This window comes from Lepisosteus platostomus, chromosome 6 (assembly GCF_059453375.1).
Source record: "Lepisosteus platostomus isolate fLepPlt1 chromosome 6, fLepPlt1.hap1, whole genome shotgun sequence".
Lineage (NCBI taxonomy): Eukaryota > Metazoa > Chordata > Actinopteri > Semionotiformes > Lepisosteidae > Lepisosteus > Lepisosteus platostomus.
In genome coordinates this window covers 15,693,071-15,708,056 of record NC_142616.1, presented here as the reverse complement: position 1 = coordinate 15,708,056, position 14,986 = coordinate 15,693,071, and the positions used below count along the sequence as shown (strand labels likewise).

General features: G+C 52.4%; 1 protein-coding gene across 2 annotated transcripts in view; it reads right to left on the bottom strand.

The window, feature by feature from the left end:
- Window positions 1-4,195: 4,195 nt before the first annotated feature.
- Window positions 4,196-14,986, bottom strand: part of hsd3b7 (hydroxy-delta-5-steroid dehydrogenase, 3 beta- and steroid delta-isomerase) — a 36,953-nt gene continuing 26,162 nt past the window's right edge. For both annotated transcript variants that reach the window (XM_088634374.1, XM_088634375.1), the window contains exons 5-7: window positions 10,010-10,109; window positions 9,176-9,338; window positions 4,196-8,120 (exon numbers count right to left, since the gene is read on the bottom strand). In XM_088634374.1, the coding sequence (XP_088490500.1) occupies window positions 7,726-8,120; window positions 9,176-9,338; window positions 10,010-10,109 (658 nt within the window). In that variant the 3' untranslated portion in view covers window positions 4,196-7,725. The remainder of the gene's footprint in view (window positions 8,121-9,175; window positions 9,339-10,009; window positions 10,110-14,986) is intronic.

Here is a 14,986-nt window from a genome sequence, read left to right as displayed (position 1 = left end):
TCCTGCATAGGGCATCTGTGTTTTCCCCAAAGGTTAGTTTTTATCAGCAATCGTGCCAACATATTAGATAAGAGATAAGATCACTTTATCAGCCCTATACACTTTTTTGCATTAGGCCTTTGTCTTTTCACATACCTCAGCTTGCTCTCCATGAGACACACAGATAGGGAGAGAGAAGCCTGAAGTCAGAGCACAGCATCAGCATCAGCCATTGTACAGTACCCCTGGAGCAGTTGAGGTTAAGGGCCTTGCTCAGGGGCCCAACAGAGTAAGATTCCAGAGGTGGAGTTGGGGTGGAGGTGGGATGTAAAAGTCGCACGTGAGGGAGAGTAGGAAATCACGCTGGTTTTTGTAGCGTTCGGTGGAGGAAGGACGAAGGGAGTGATTGCAAATTACTGACAGCTGCATATGATCGAGCGTGGTTGTTGTCATCCCTCCCGAACTTTCGTTATCAACTCCGTTCATTGATCGCGTCTTTGGTTATGCGGTAGATCGAACTGATGGGAGGAAGGAGGTGCGACAGCACTCAATAAAATAGTCCACCCCACTGGCCCGTGACCGGGGTCTGTGACCGTGACAGAGTCCTCAGCTGTCTTAGCGATACGTCTGTCCTCCAACGGGCCACAGCACCGCCAGGCAACAGTGACGATCAAGACCAGACGCCAGATGTGGGTAGCTGTTGGGATCGAGTCTGTCTCCACTCTTATAGATGGGCGTGCTCAGGCGGGAGGAAACATCCGGCTGTCACGATGAGATTGAGCAGGGCTTGTTGCAACTTGTCTCAGCGTCTCGTTGTTGACTCCATCGTGGCCGCAGGCTTTGCGTGGTCTGAGGGGCCTGGAGTTTGTCCAGTAGCTCCTGCTCAGTGATCGGGGTGTCTAAGGGGTTTTGGTTGTCTTTGATAGCCAATTCCAAAATTTCGAGTTTTTCATAAACGGTGCTGAGGTCTGATTGATTTGTATTTGGGAGCTTTTGACAGAGATTTTCACAGTGTGTTTGCCAGATGTTCCATTGTGGACGGCCGGTCCTTCTGGTTTTGATTGAACTTGTTCCACTCCTCCCAGAAGCCGCTCTGACTGAGTGACGAGTGGCGTGCTCGGGTGCGTGCTGGTGAAGTCTTGCCGTGTTGCAGTACCCGACGGCGCAGAGCTGTGCGGCTGTCTGTGTGTTTGATCTGAGAGTTCTCGGTGTGCTGTTCCGTTGCGTTTGCACTCCCTATAAAAAACCACAGTTGTTTCGCTTTTGCTTTTCGGGGGTTGTTGTTTTTTACCCGCCCCACCCTGTACTTGTGTCTCCCAGATGTAAATATTTAGACCCATTTCCATGGAGTTATTTGGATTGGATGGGAGCTCCCAGGCGGCGAGGAAACACCCTTAGCCCTCAGCTCTTCACCCTGGACCGATTCCCACGGAAGGCTGGCCCGCAGCTGGGATCGTCCCTGCACTCCGGCTGGGTGGCGCGTCCTCGGACTGCCAGGCGATGAGAAACGAGCAGTTTCCCATCATAACCCCTTTCCCCGGGTTTCTCCATTCCTCGTTTTATTATCTTTTTTTTAATCTGCAGACTGCACCCGGCGACAGAAGGGAAACTCTTTCTCAGGCTCTCCACTGGCGCGGAGGAAACAGAGGAAAGAGTGCAGAGGGACCTACAGCCTAGGCGACTCTCTTAACACGCAAGCCAGGACCCGGCGCACTGCGGGAAGAGCTGATCCTCGCGGTGGGACCCGCCCAGCGCACGGCTCCGTCCTGCCTCGAAGACACTCTCTGTGTAGAGACTCTGGCATTCAAATTCGCAGCGCTGAATGAGCACAGCCTTGCCAACGAATTAACAGTGAGAAGACACTGGACAACAATAAAGTTAGACCAAGTAGAGGGCTGTGGGGGGCTATCCCAGGAAGCAACCGGCGCAGGGCAGGGTACACCCTGGACAGGACACCTCTCCATCACAGGGCACACACAGACACACACTCTCACACACCCTGGACAGGACACCACTCCATCACAGGACACACACAGACACACACTCTCACACACCCTGGACAGGACACCAGTCCATCACAGGACACACACTCTCACACACCCTGGACAGGACACCAGTCCATCACAGGACACACACAGACACACACTCTCACACACTCTGGACACCAGTCTATCACAGGGCACACACAGACACACACTCTCACACACGCTGGACAGGACACCAGTCCATCACAGGACACACACAGGCACACACTGTCACACACCCTGGACAGGACACCAGTCCATCACAGGACACACACACACACACACTCTCACACACCCTGGACAGGACACCAGTCCATCACAGGACACACACACACACACACACACACACACACACACACACACACACACACACACACACACCCTGGACAGGACACCAATCCATCACAGGACACACACAGACACACACTCTTACACACCCTGGACACCAGTTCATCACAGGACACACACACACGCACACACATGAGCTCACACACCAGGGTTAATCTTCCCAGAAGACAATTCACCCACCAGCCTGTCTTTGGACAGTGGGATGAAGGTGGAGCAGATGGGCAAAACAATACATTTTTCTGTCATCCTCTCACACTCTATTATTATTATTATTATTATTATAATTATTATTATAATTATTATTATTAGTGAGTGGCAGACACACTGTCTTTTCCTCAGGCTATGCCAAATACAAACTAGGCTGCAGCTCTGTGGAGTTTCTTCTCCAAGCAGGACAGGAAGCTGTTGTAATCTGGCAGGTGTGGGAACTCTGGGACTATATTTAGTATTTTAGAGAACAATTTGATCTAATCCCAGAGTATGTCTCACAGTGCAGTAGGACGTGCACCTCTGTCTCTGTTTCTCCCTGCTGGCAGTGAGAGCTCAGCCTGTCCTCTCTGGACAGCCAGGTCTGCCTGTGTCCAGTTTCTACGTCCAGTCTGTGGTCACTGAGCCTGTCCTCTCTGGACAGCCAGGTGTTGTCTGATCTGTGCTGTGTCTTGGTTGACTGGGATTTGTGTTGTTGTAGCTGCGCTGGTGTCAGAGAGCTTCAGGACCAGCTGTCTGAGGGGGCTCAGCACTGGGCTCAGCAGGGCCGTGTGGTGGCAGGAATGCTGGTCACTGGTGTCTTCTGTGTGCTAACTAGCAGTGGGTATTGGTCTAATTTGGTCCTGCACGCATTGTTTTTCTCTGCACAATGGAGAATGTTTTTACAGATCTCTGTTTGCAGGTCTTGGAAGGGGAATTTGTCCCATTTAGAGCCAGCAGCCGTATCTCCCTGCAGCTCACAGCCTTCAGCCCCCTGAAGCTCAGTGGGTATGAGACTGGTCAGTACCTGGAGGGGAGACTCCTGGGAAAGCTGAGGCTGCTGCTGGAAGAGGTGTTAGTGGGGCCAGTAGGGGGCGCTCACCCTGGGGTCTGTGTGGGTCCTAATGCCCCTGCATAGTGATGGGGACACTATACTGTAAAAAGGTGCCGTCCTTCGGATGAGACATAAAACTGAAGTCCTGACTCTCCGTGGTCATTAAATATTCCAAGGTGTTCCTTGAAAAGATTAGGGGTGTTCCCCTGGTGTCCTGGCCAGATTTCCCCCTGGCCTTTACTGATCATGGTCTCCTAATAATCCAGGTGGGGCTGCACACTGGTGGTGGTGGAGGGGAGTCCCCATTACCTGTAAAGTGCTATGAGTGGAGTGTCCAGAAAAATGCTATATAAGTGTAAACAATTATAATTATTTTAGTGTAATCCTAGTTGCCCTAAATGCCACACAGGGTGATGGGTTGGCTCACGCTTTCAAATATATAGAGCCTTTTTTTATCCAAACAAGGGCAATGTCTCCTGGATCAAAACTGGAGACTCATTGCCACAGCAGAGCAAAGAGCAGAGCAATCTGAGCTGAAACAGCACAGCAGCCTCCCGCCTGGGGCTTGAACCCGTAACCCCTGAGCTCTGAGGTCCCTGACACTGTTCCCTGCGCACCTCAGCTCCGAGCTGTGAGGGGCACTGACCGTCCAGTCCTCCCACTCTGGACAACTGACCACGCTTGTCCAAAGCCTTGGAAACTGAAGTGGGGTACAAACCTGGAATGCACAGCCCAAAAGAGGGGGTGCACCTCCCCAGTCCACCAGCACATTAGTAATGACACCCCAAAGGGCCAACAAGAAGGACAGGGACAGCAGCAGGGGTCTGGGAGTTGTTAAAGATAGTTTTATTGATTTATTTAAAAAATGACAATAAATACTAATTTAAATACATTTCGATACAGAATTGCTATGCAGTTTTTACACATTGTTTTTAGTTTTGTACATTGTTATGCTATGCTATGCATGTCTACTTTAAAATTAAATATATTACTTTCTTTAACACTGATTAAGGAAACACAAGTTTAAAATTAAGGTCAGGCAGGAGGAGGGAGGGAAGTCAGGAACTATTTTCTCTCACTGACTTTCCTGCGGGGAAAATAGATCCGGCTGGCAAGAAGGCAGAAGTAACGAGGTTTCTCAATGGATTAGTATGCCCTTGCCTTCCCAACATCAGAAACTCGGTTTCAACAGAATCGATCATCAACAAACACCTTCAAATGGAAATCTAGAGAAGAGGACTGCTTTTCTACACACGGTGAGCAAAATGGCCTGCTCACAGGGTTAGAGAAATAAGTTTGTTTCGAAAACAACTTTAATTGAGGGTAAAACAACAAAGAAATAACTTTCCTATTCGCACAGACAGCAGTGTTACCATCCAGCAGCCTGATTAGACCAGATCTCAGGAGCTCAGCAGAACTGGACAGGGTCAGTACTGTCAGGACTCTGTAGGAGATCAGACAGGTGCTGTAATTGTGTCGGCGGCCCAGTAGGGGGCAGTCCATTAAGGTGACTTGAGACACTATGTTGTAGGAGGTACTGTCCTGACTGCTGGTCAGTCCAGATCCAGGAGCACTGTCTGTAAAAGTAGGGGTGTTGACCCCAGTGTCTTGACTAAACTCTACTCTGGGCTGGACAGTCCCTCTTAATCCTCCTGGTGCAGCAGTTTCTCTCTGCTGCCCCTGATCTGTGTGTTGGGTGGCTGCATTCAGTGAGTCTCCTCCTGTGTGTAAAGACCTTCAGGATACTTGCTGGTTAAAGGCACAATATGAATACAAGAACTTATATCCTCACCCCGAATCCAGATTTCTAACATAAAGTCATAACTAGGTTTATATTACAATTCATTACAAAAGCACCCTGTTTATATGCTGAAGGATACATCATTACTTTTCAAAGATAATTCAAGATTAAAGATCACACAACATATCCTTACAAATATGCAAATAAAACAAAAGACATGGTGTTTTCATGAAGGTAAAAGGTTATTCGCTTCAAATCCAAAACATAAGTTGCTACAAGGTTCCTTGTTCTGGTCTGTCTGACAACCTTTTTTTCCACCTAATCTATTCATTATAAGCCTTCTTCCCACCAGTCCTGCAGTGCCTATTTCTGCACCCATGTTGCTGCTCTGGGGAGAGAAGGAGCGGCTTGAGCCGCTAAAGTAGTAGCAAACCAGGCCTTTCCCCTAATGCATTGGCAAAGGACTCGGCTGCCGCGAGTGATGTGGCAGAAGGCCATGCGCGTCTGGGCGTGCGCCACCGAAAGGCAACAGCAGACCAGGCCGATGTGTCAATTCAGACAGCCGCGAGAAGGTACAGGCAGGGGGTCAGCGGCTCGAACCCCGGGCAGCCCTGAGAACTGTACGGAGATTCGCTCAGCTGTCAGAAGGGCGGAATCTTCCTGCAGGACCTGGTGGGGGGCACCAGCTCGTACCCCCACTGTGCAGACGCTCTTGCCGAAGGAGGCAGTGGCTACCCTGGTCTCTGCGAGCCGGGGGGATTATTGCTAACGAGGGCGGCGGGAAATCGTCCACCTTTTGGAAAGGTTGGGCAAAGTGCTCTTGGCAAACGAAAGCAGGCGAAGGCTCTGGGTTTGCTCCACCAGAGCGGGGCGGGTCCGCGGAGAACGGGAAGTCTGAAACAACGCCGGCAGTGCGGCGACTGCGGTAAACCTGGCGCTCCGGCGCTCTCCTCCTGCTGGCTCAGCGCGTGAAGGGCAGACCCCGCGTCTACCGCCGAGTCCGGAGATTCACAGGGGCACAACACCAAGCACGGAACGGAGCAGGCACACACTCTGCAGGGCCCGAGGTCCTGTGGCCCATCGGGGAGACGCAGGCAGAGAGCCCAGGACGACCCAGACAGTCGGGTTTGTGTGGCTCAGCGTCGCTGTAGAGCTCTGGCTCCCAGTCCTGCTCCAGGAGGATCTGCGTCTCCTGGTTTTCACTCCAGCCTGAGCTCTTCCTCACACACTAACTCATTTCAGTTCCCCGTTGGGAGGGGGGGGGACGATTATCAATTTGCTTTCAGCTTTTAAAAGTTCAGGTGGGATTTGTAACTGTATCAACCCTGTTCCAGTTCTGAACCCGAAATGTAACATGGAGCAACTTGCCCAAAGTGGGCGGATCCGATACAGAGCCACTCCCACTCTGGGCGTGTCCGATAAAGGGTCACTCCCACTGGCGCGTCTACTAGCATGGTCACTAGCGTGTCTGAGTGTCTGATACACAGACAGTCCCACCGGGGGGGTGTCTTAAACAGTGTCACTCCCACTTGGGGGCATGTCCAGGATAGTGTCACTCCCCTGTTGGGGCGTGTCTAACCGTGTCACTCCCACTTGGGGGCATGTCCAAGATAGTGTCACTCCGGACTGACACAGGACTGAAGAAATAAGTCAAAACACTGAATGAGCAAGAGGACGAATTAAACCTTCAATCAGCAGTGGAGATTTGGGGCTCAGCTGGAGGGAGAGCCAGCAGACTGGGCTCCTGCAGGACCAAGACTGAGTCCACTGATCTGCAGGAGCTGCTGTACAATTTCAACAGCAGCACTCAGAGCACAGTTCAGCACGTGACCAGGGTACGACAGACCTGAGCTGTACTGCTGGCCCTGCAGTGTGAGGTCAGGTGTCAAGGTTAACGGCAGAGAGACTGGAATGAAGGAGAGAGTCTCGTCTGAGGAACCTGAGACAAGCAGGTCAGCTCTGACTGAAGGCACACAGCGAGGGCAGAGTGAGAGAGACAGTGACAGGGAGTGAGAGCAAGAAAGAGTGAGAGAGAGTGAGAGAGAGCAGGAGTGAGAGACACAGTGATAGGGAGTGAGGATGAGAGAGAGTGAAAGGTGTGAAGGAAAGAGGGAGTGAGAGAGACTGGGATAGAGTGAGAGAGTGGGAGAGTGAGAGAGATGGAGTGAGGGTGAGAGTGAGTCTGAGAGACTGGGAGAGAGTGAGAGAGTGTGAGTGTGAGAGTGAGAGAGATAGAGTGAGGGTGAGAGTGAGTCTGAGAGACTGGGAGAGAGTGTGAGTGTGAGAGTGAGAGAGATAGAGTGAGGGTGAGAGTGAGTCTGAGAGACTGGGAGAGAGTGAGAGAGTGTGAGTGTGAGAGTGAGAGAGATAGAGTGAGGGTGAGAGTGAGTCTGAGAGACTGGGAGAGAGTGTGAGTGTGAGAGTGAGAGAGAAAGAGAGAGTAGAAGCGTCAGAGAGACTGTGTGAGGGACTGGAACAGGGAGGGTGTGAGAGTGAGACAGAGGGAGAGGTTGCAGGTTCGAGATGCCTCTCGTCTTCTGGACTCTCTGTTGTCTCTCCCCCCTCCCCGTCCCTGCGGCGCCACTGATCCGCTCGGATCGGCGCCCCCACGCTCACTCCCGGAAGGTCTGCACCCAGGCCAGCGTGCGGCACCGGCTCTCTTCCCAGGAGTACAGGGGCTGGTAGCCGAAGTGGCGGCGGGCCTTGTCGGTGCTCACGGTGAAGGTGGTGCTGGCCACGGCCAGCGTGTAGCGGTTCAGCAGGGGAGAGTAGCTGCACAGCGGCCTGAGCAGCGTGTGCAGCACGTCGTTGGTCATGGCCGCGGCCCACAGCAGCCACATGGGGATGCGCACCTCGCGGAAGCCGAAGCCCGACAGGAACTGCATGTTGAAGTCCTCGTAGCTCTTGTAGGGAGACTCGTCATAGCAGAAGTACACCTGCCCTCCCAGCAGTAGGGGGCGCTCCTGCAGGGACCTGCAGGCCAGCAGGTGCATCCAGGCTACATTTCCTGAGGCAGAGAGATACAGGAGACAAACTGTGAGACGGAGGTGATGTTCAGGTGTGGGGTGGTGAGACAGAAGTGATACGCAGGTGTGGGGTGAGGGGAACCACAGTGAGACGGAGGTGATGTTCAGGTGTGGAGTAAAGAGACAGTGAGACGGAGGTGATGTTCAGGTGTGGGGTGAGGAGACAGTGAGACAGAGGTGATGTTCAGCTGTGGGGTGAGGAGACAGTGATTTGGAGTGAGGAGACAGAGCGAAGGAGGTGATGTTCAGGTGTGTGATGAGGAGACAGACAGAGAGACACAGAGATACACAAACTGTAAGACAGAGGTGATGTTCAGATTTGGAGTGAGGAGACAGAGCGATGGAGGTGATGTTCAGGTGTGTGATGAGGAGACAGACAGAGAGACACAGAGATACACAAACTGTGAGACAGAGGTGATGTTCAGGTGCGGGGTGAGGAGACAGTGAGACGGAGGTGATTTTCAGGTGTAGGGTGAGGAGACAATGAGATGGAGGTGATGTTCAGGTGTGGGGTGAGAAGAACCACAGTGAAACGGAAGTGATGTTCTGGTGTAGGGTGACGAGACTGTAAGGCAGAGGTGATGTTCAGGTGTGTGGGGAGGAGACAGTGACTAGGAGAGTCTGACATGCTGAGGCTGACTGGCAGAGCCTGGTGAAATGGGGCTGCCAGGGAAGCATGGTGAAAAAACAAGCTCACAGCGAAGGCACTTTGCTGGACCAGTGTTGCAGATGATGATCAAAAAGCAGAAATTAGACGGCATTTCTGATATCCTGCGTTGTGCAAAGCAGGCAGGAGACTGTACTACCTCAGGAAGCTCAATGTCAGAGCACTGATGCAGCACAGATTTGAGAATTAAATGCTTAACTGGAGTCAGTGCTTAATTGGAGGCTTGAGTGGAGGCGGCCGGAGCTGGTCCTCATGGGTTCGGCAGGAACATATGCACTCATGGGAATTCTGCTGTTTCCCATGATGACTGCAGGCTGCCCGGGTGTTACAGGAATGAGCTGGTGTGGGAGTGAGGATCAGAGTGTGTACCTGCATAGACACGGCCATGTTCAATGTGCTCGGGGATGCCCCTCAGTATCCAGCCCCCAGTCTTCATGCCCCTGTTGTAGAAATCCTTCATCAGCTGGTGGTTCTCCCCGTAGATACCAGTGGGGCGCAGGGCACAAGTGTACAGGACCTTCCCCCCGCTGATCTGAAACAACATCACACATTGGGTACTGTGGTTACAGTACAGACTGGGGCAGGAGGTACAGTCCCTCAGTGCCAGTCTGCAGCAGTGAGGGCACTGTGCCCACAGGACAGACTGGGGCAGGAGGTACAGCCCCTCAGTCCCAGTCTGCAGCAGTGAGGGCTCTGTGCCCACAGGACAGACTGGGCCAGGAGGTACAGCCCCTCAGTCCCAGTCTGCAGCAGTGAGGGCTCTGTGCCCACAGGACAGACTGGGGCAGGAGGTACAGTCCATCAGTGCCAGTCTGCAGCAGTGAGGGCTCTGTGCCCACAGTACAGACTGGGGCAGGAGGTACAGTCCCTCAGTGCCAGTCTGCAGCAGTGAGGGCTCTGTGCCCACAGGACAGACTGGGGCAGGAGGTACAGTCCCTCAGTGCCAGTCTGCAGCAGTGAGGGCTCTGTGCCCACAGGACAGACTGGGGCAGGAGGTACAGTCCCTCAGTGCCAGTCTGCAGCAGTGAGGGCTCTGTGCCCACAGGACAGACTGGGGCAGGAGGTACAGTCCCTCAGTGCCAGTCTGCAGCAGTGAGGGCTCTGTGCCCACAGGACAGACTGGGGCAGGAGGTACAGTCCCTCAGTGCCTGTCTGCAGCAGTGAGGGCTCTGTGCCCACAGGACCGGGGGGCTGCAGTCTTACCTGCTTGCCGTTGGCGTTCAGGACCAGCCTCTCGGCCTCCGCCTTGCTCTTGGGGTAGGCCATGTCGTGGAAGACATTGTACTCCGTGTCCTCGTCCCCCCTGCGGGCGCCAGCGGAGAGAGAGGAGAGTCAGTCCAGCTCTTCCTCCACACAGCCAGTCCAGCTCCAGGAGGAGCGAGCGACAGGGAGGAAAGAGCCCAGGTGTGCCGGTGACACCTGGAGAGATCCGACTGGGATCAGGAGAGATCTGAGCGGTACAGGAGAGATCCGACTGGGATCAGGAGAGATCTGAGCGGTACAGGAGAGATCTGAGCGGTACAGGAGAGATCCGACTGGGATCAGGAGAGATCTGAGCGGTACAGGAGAGATCCGACTGGGATCAGGAGAGATCCGACTGGGATCAGGAGAGATCTGAGCGGTACAGGAGAGATCCGACTGGGATCAGGAGAGATCTGAGCGGTACAGGAGAGATCTGAGCGGTACAGGAGAGATCCGACTGGGATCAGGAGAGATCTGAGCGGTACAGGAGAGATCCGACTGGGATCAGGAGAGATCTGAGCGGTACAGGAGAGATCTGAGCGGTACAGGAGAGATCCGACTGGGATCAGGAGAGATCTGAGCGGTACAGGAGAGATCTGAGCGGTACAGGAGAGATCCGACTGGGATCAGGAGAGATCTGAGCGGTACAGGAGAGATCTGACTGGCTGTAGGAGAGAATCGATCGGGACTAGGAGACAGGGCTCACTTCCTCGCTGCGTGCCTGTGGTGGACACCACACAGGCCTAAGCCTGGCTGTACTCTCGCCTGGCCTTTCAGGAAAGGAGGCGATACCAGAGCCCGCAGAGCAGGATTGAACAGCCCGGCTTGACCTTTGACCCCAGCACATGTGACAAATCTTGTTTGGACACTGCAGTGCAGTTTTACTTCCAGCCAGATCCCGAACAATCAGAACAAAAAACAGCCCAGGACACAGATTTCTCCCTGACCTAAGCAACTGCTGTGACTATTTTTCTCTCTCTTGAAAAATGTGAATCATCTCCGCTGCCAAAATCCGAGTCTGGCAGCCTGACTGTCCGGATCTGCATTCCTAAAGTGCAGAGAGCGAGGGAGGGGCCTGGAGGGGCCAGACCTCAGGAGAGGAGTGTTCATAAACAGAGAGGGGGAGCCGGAGAGAAGGAGAGGGGCAGGGAGAGGGGAACAGGGAGACAGGGAGAGACAGGCCAGACAAGGCAGAGAGATAGAGAGTATACGAAAATATTTACAGTATATGTAAATATCTACAGTATATGTAATATTTACAGTATATGTAAATATTTTAGGATATGTCTCTGTTGTAAATGTCTGTAGATTTTATTTTACTTTTATTTTTTGTTTTGTTTCATGTGAATTTCATTATTTGTATTTGCTTTGGCAACACTGATTGTACCCATCGGTTGTGCTAATAAAGCACCTTGAATTGAATTGAATTTAACTGAAATTGCGAGACAGGCAGGGGGAGAGGTGGATGAATGGGAATTCAAGAAGGGAGGGAATCCAGCTGTATCGCATCAGCTGCTGGGTTGGTCTGTCCTGGGACACCAGTATTAATGTGTGAGACACGTGGCCAGGAGACTGAGAGAAAAACAACATTTTCCCCTGATCCACTAATTCCACTCTCCTGCTGTGTGTTGTGCTCATTACTGAGGGCCTCTCTGTGATCTCCCCCCTCCCTCTCTTTCTCTCTCTGTGTGTGTGTCTCTTGTTTTGTTATGCGGGTTTCCTACTGAATTATATCTTTTGTGTGGTTTCCTGAATAGTTGCCTCTGGAAAGTATTGTTTTTGTTTTCGACTGCAGACAGAGGGAGGGTGTGGGAGGCAGAGGAGAGGGGAGTGAATCTGGAATTAACTCTGAAAATCTCAACAAACAGTCATGCAAGGACCCAGTACAATAATAACACTGTACTACACTGCTGTAACACACAGTCTCCCCTCAGCCCTGTACTGTAATAACACTGTACTACACTACTGTAACACACAGTCTCCCCTCAGCCCGGTACTGTAATAACACTGTACTACACTACTGTAACACACAGTCTCCCCTCAGCCCTGTACTGTAATAACACTGTACTACACTGCTGTAACACACAGTCTCCCCTCAGCCCGGTACTGTAATAACACTGTACTACACTACTGTAACACACAGTCTCCCCTCAGCCCTGTACTGTAATAACACTGTACTACACTACTGTAACACACAGTCTCCCCTCAGCCCTGTACTGTAATAACACTGTACTACACTACTGTACTGTACCAAACCAGCACAGCAGTCCTGCTCTCAGGCATGAAGCACACAATGCACCAGGCAAAAATCCCCAGAATTTTGCCAGATGTTCCCAGAACCTCAGCAATCTCTACTCTCTGGATTTCACGGGATGACTGTTTTCCAAAAGCATGTGCACTGTGTCCCGCCTAACCCACTCTGATGTAGACCCTACTTCTCACAGTGGGATAGATCCTTCTCACTCTGAGGAAGACTCTGCTCCTCACAGTGGGATAGATCCTCCTCACTCTGAGGAAGACCCTGCTCCTCACAGTGGGATAGATCCTTCTCACTCTGAGGAAGACCCTGCTCCTCACAGTGGGATAGATACTCCTCACTCTGAGGAAGACCCTGCTCCTCACAGTGGGATAGATCCTCCTCACTCTGAGGAAGACTCTGCTCCTCACAGTGGGATAGATCCCTCTCACTCTGAGGAAGACTCTGCTCCTCACAGTGGGATAGATCCTCCTCACTCTGAGGAAGACCCTGCTCCTCACAGTGGGATAGATACTCCTCACTCTGAGGAAGACTCTGTTCCTCTCAGTGGTATAGATCCTTCTCAATCTGAGGAAGACTCTGCTCCTCACAGTGGGATAGATCCTTCTCACTTTGATGAAGACCAGGCTCCTCACAGTGGGATAGATCCTCCTCACTCTGAGGAAGACTCTGCTCCTCACAGTGGGATAGATCCTTCTCACTTTGATGAAGACCAGGCTCCTCACAGTGGGATAGATCCTCCTCACTTTGATGAAGACCAGGGTCCTCACAGTGGGATAGATCCTCCTCACTTTGATGAAGACCAGGCTCCTCACAGTGGGATAGATCCTCCTCACTTTGATGAAGACCAGGCTCCATACAGAGCCTACTATACGCTGCACAATATCGGTGGAGCTTAGAACACAAGTCTGTGTGAAACTGATGCAGCCTCAAGCGGAGCCCATCCCGACCTGACAAAATACTTCAAATTCTACTGTGCCTGTTAGCACTGAGGTCTGGACCATTTCCAGCCTTTAAGTCATAAGTTTAAAATGTTTCCCTTGGTCCTCCTCCTGACAGCTGGCACGCTATTCCAGTGGGCTGTATCTGTGCCCAAGGGAGAGCACTTTCTCGGAAAATCAGAACAGCAGCTTTGGAATTCCGATGGAGCAGCCTGGAGCCTCCTTCCTCGTAGCTCCGGGGTCCTAGGTTCAGATCTGGCGCACAACATCTGTCTGTGCGGAGTCTGCATGTTCTCTTCCAGCGATGGGTTGGCGTCCCGGGCGGGGAGGTAGCAGGCACATGCTAACGGTCCAGCAGGTGTGGATGGTTTTGAGCAGGTGTGTGCTGTACTTAGCCAGAAATACCAGAAAACACATCAGCTCCTTACATGGAGCGTCAACTGGTTGGGTTTGGTTACCGTTCCAGTTTACCCTTCAGGTGCTGCAACAGGCTGTTTTCCCAAAGCCCTCTCTGGTACGGGGGAGCCACTGGGAACACAGTGACAAGGGACACCTTCTGGAGCACGTTTCCACACGTTTGTCCACATTTATAGCCCAACATCAAACATGGTGTGGGCAATGGGAGTGTGGAACAAGCTGCCCAGTCCCGTTGTTGAAGCCGACAGCCTGACGTCTCTCAAGAGACAGCTGAATCAGATCCTCCAGAGAGGTGATAACTGGGGAAATCCAGAAGGTGTAATGTGTTCACTTCATTTCTGAAATTAACACTACCCACACAAAAACACAAACACAACTTCACAACCCCACCCCCACAGTGTCAAACCAGCCTGGCCAGCAGGTCAGGAGTTGAGCGCTGTGCACCTGGAGTGTGACTGACAGTACTGTAAAACCTGGAGCGGATCAGAGCGCTGTGCACCTGGAGTGTGACTGACAGTACTGTAAAACCTGGACCGGATCAGAGCGCTGTGCACCTGGAGTGTGACTGACAGTACTGTAAAACCTGAAGCAGATCAGAGCGCTGTGCACCTGGAGTGTGACTGACAGTACTGTAAAACCTGGAGCGGATCAGAGCGCTGTGCACCTGGAGTGTGACTGACAGTACTGTAAAACCTGGACCGGATCAGGGCGCTGTGCACCTGGAGTGTGACTGACAGTACTGTAAAACCTGGAGCAGATCAGAGCGCTGTGCACCTGGAGTGTGACTGACAGTACTGTAATAAGAGCAGGTCCGCTAACACAATTTCAGCTGGAACATGTTTTGCTACGTAACCTGTTGCCAGGGCGTTCATCTTTACAAACAGGCACAGGACGTTTCTTAGCCGGCTCAGTCAGCCGCGCACCAGGAATGAGATCCCTTTCCCTGGGTTCGGCCACCGAGCACAAGGAGTTAACACCCGATAGAAGCAGACAAACCACACAACACGGGCCATCCGCCTTCACAGCCTGCAGCTGAGACGCTGCTGGCAAGACAAGGCCTATTGTCAGAGCCCACCTCCTCCACCAGCGTCTCTGAAACCACGTCTCAGAAACCCCAGTGAGTCAGGACTGGAACCCACTGACCTCTCAACTGCTCAGCAATAACCCCTCGTAGGGCCTTGTTTTCTGGAACTGAAAGTAAATATGCAGAGAATGACACACAGGTGCTTCTACAGGAAAGGAACCGCAGGCGGGGGGAAAAGTAAGTGACCCTCAGCCGGTCAGAGCTCAAAAGGCCCAACTTTCCACACAGAGGGGTGGGAG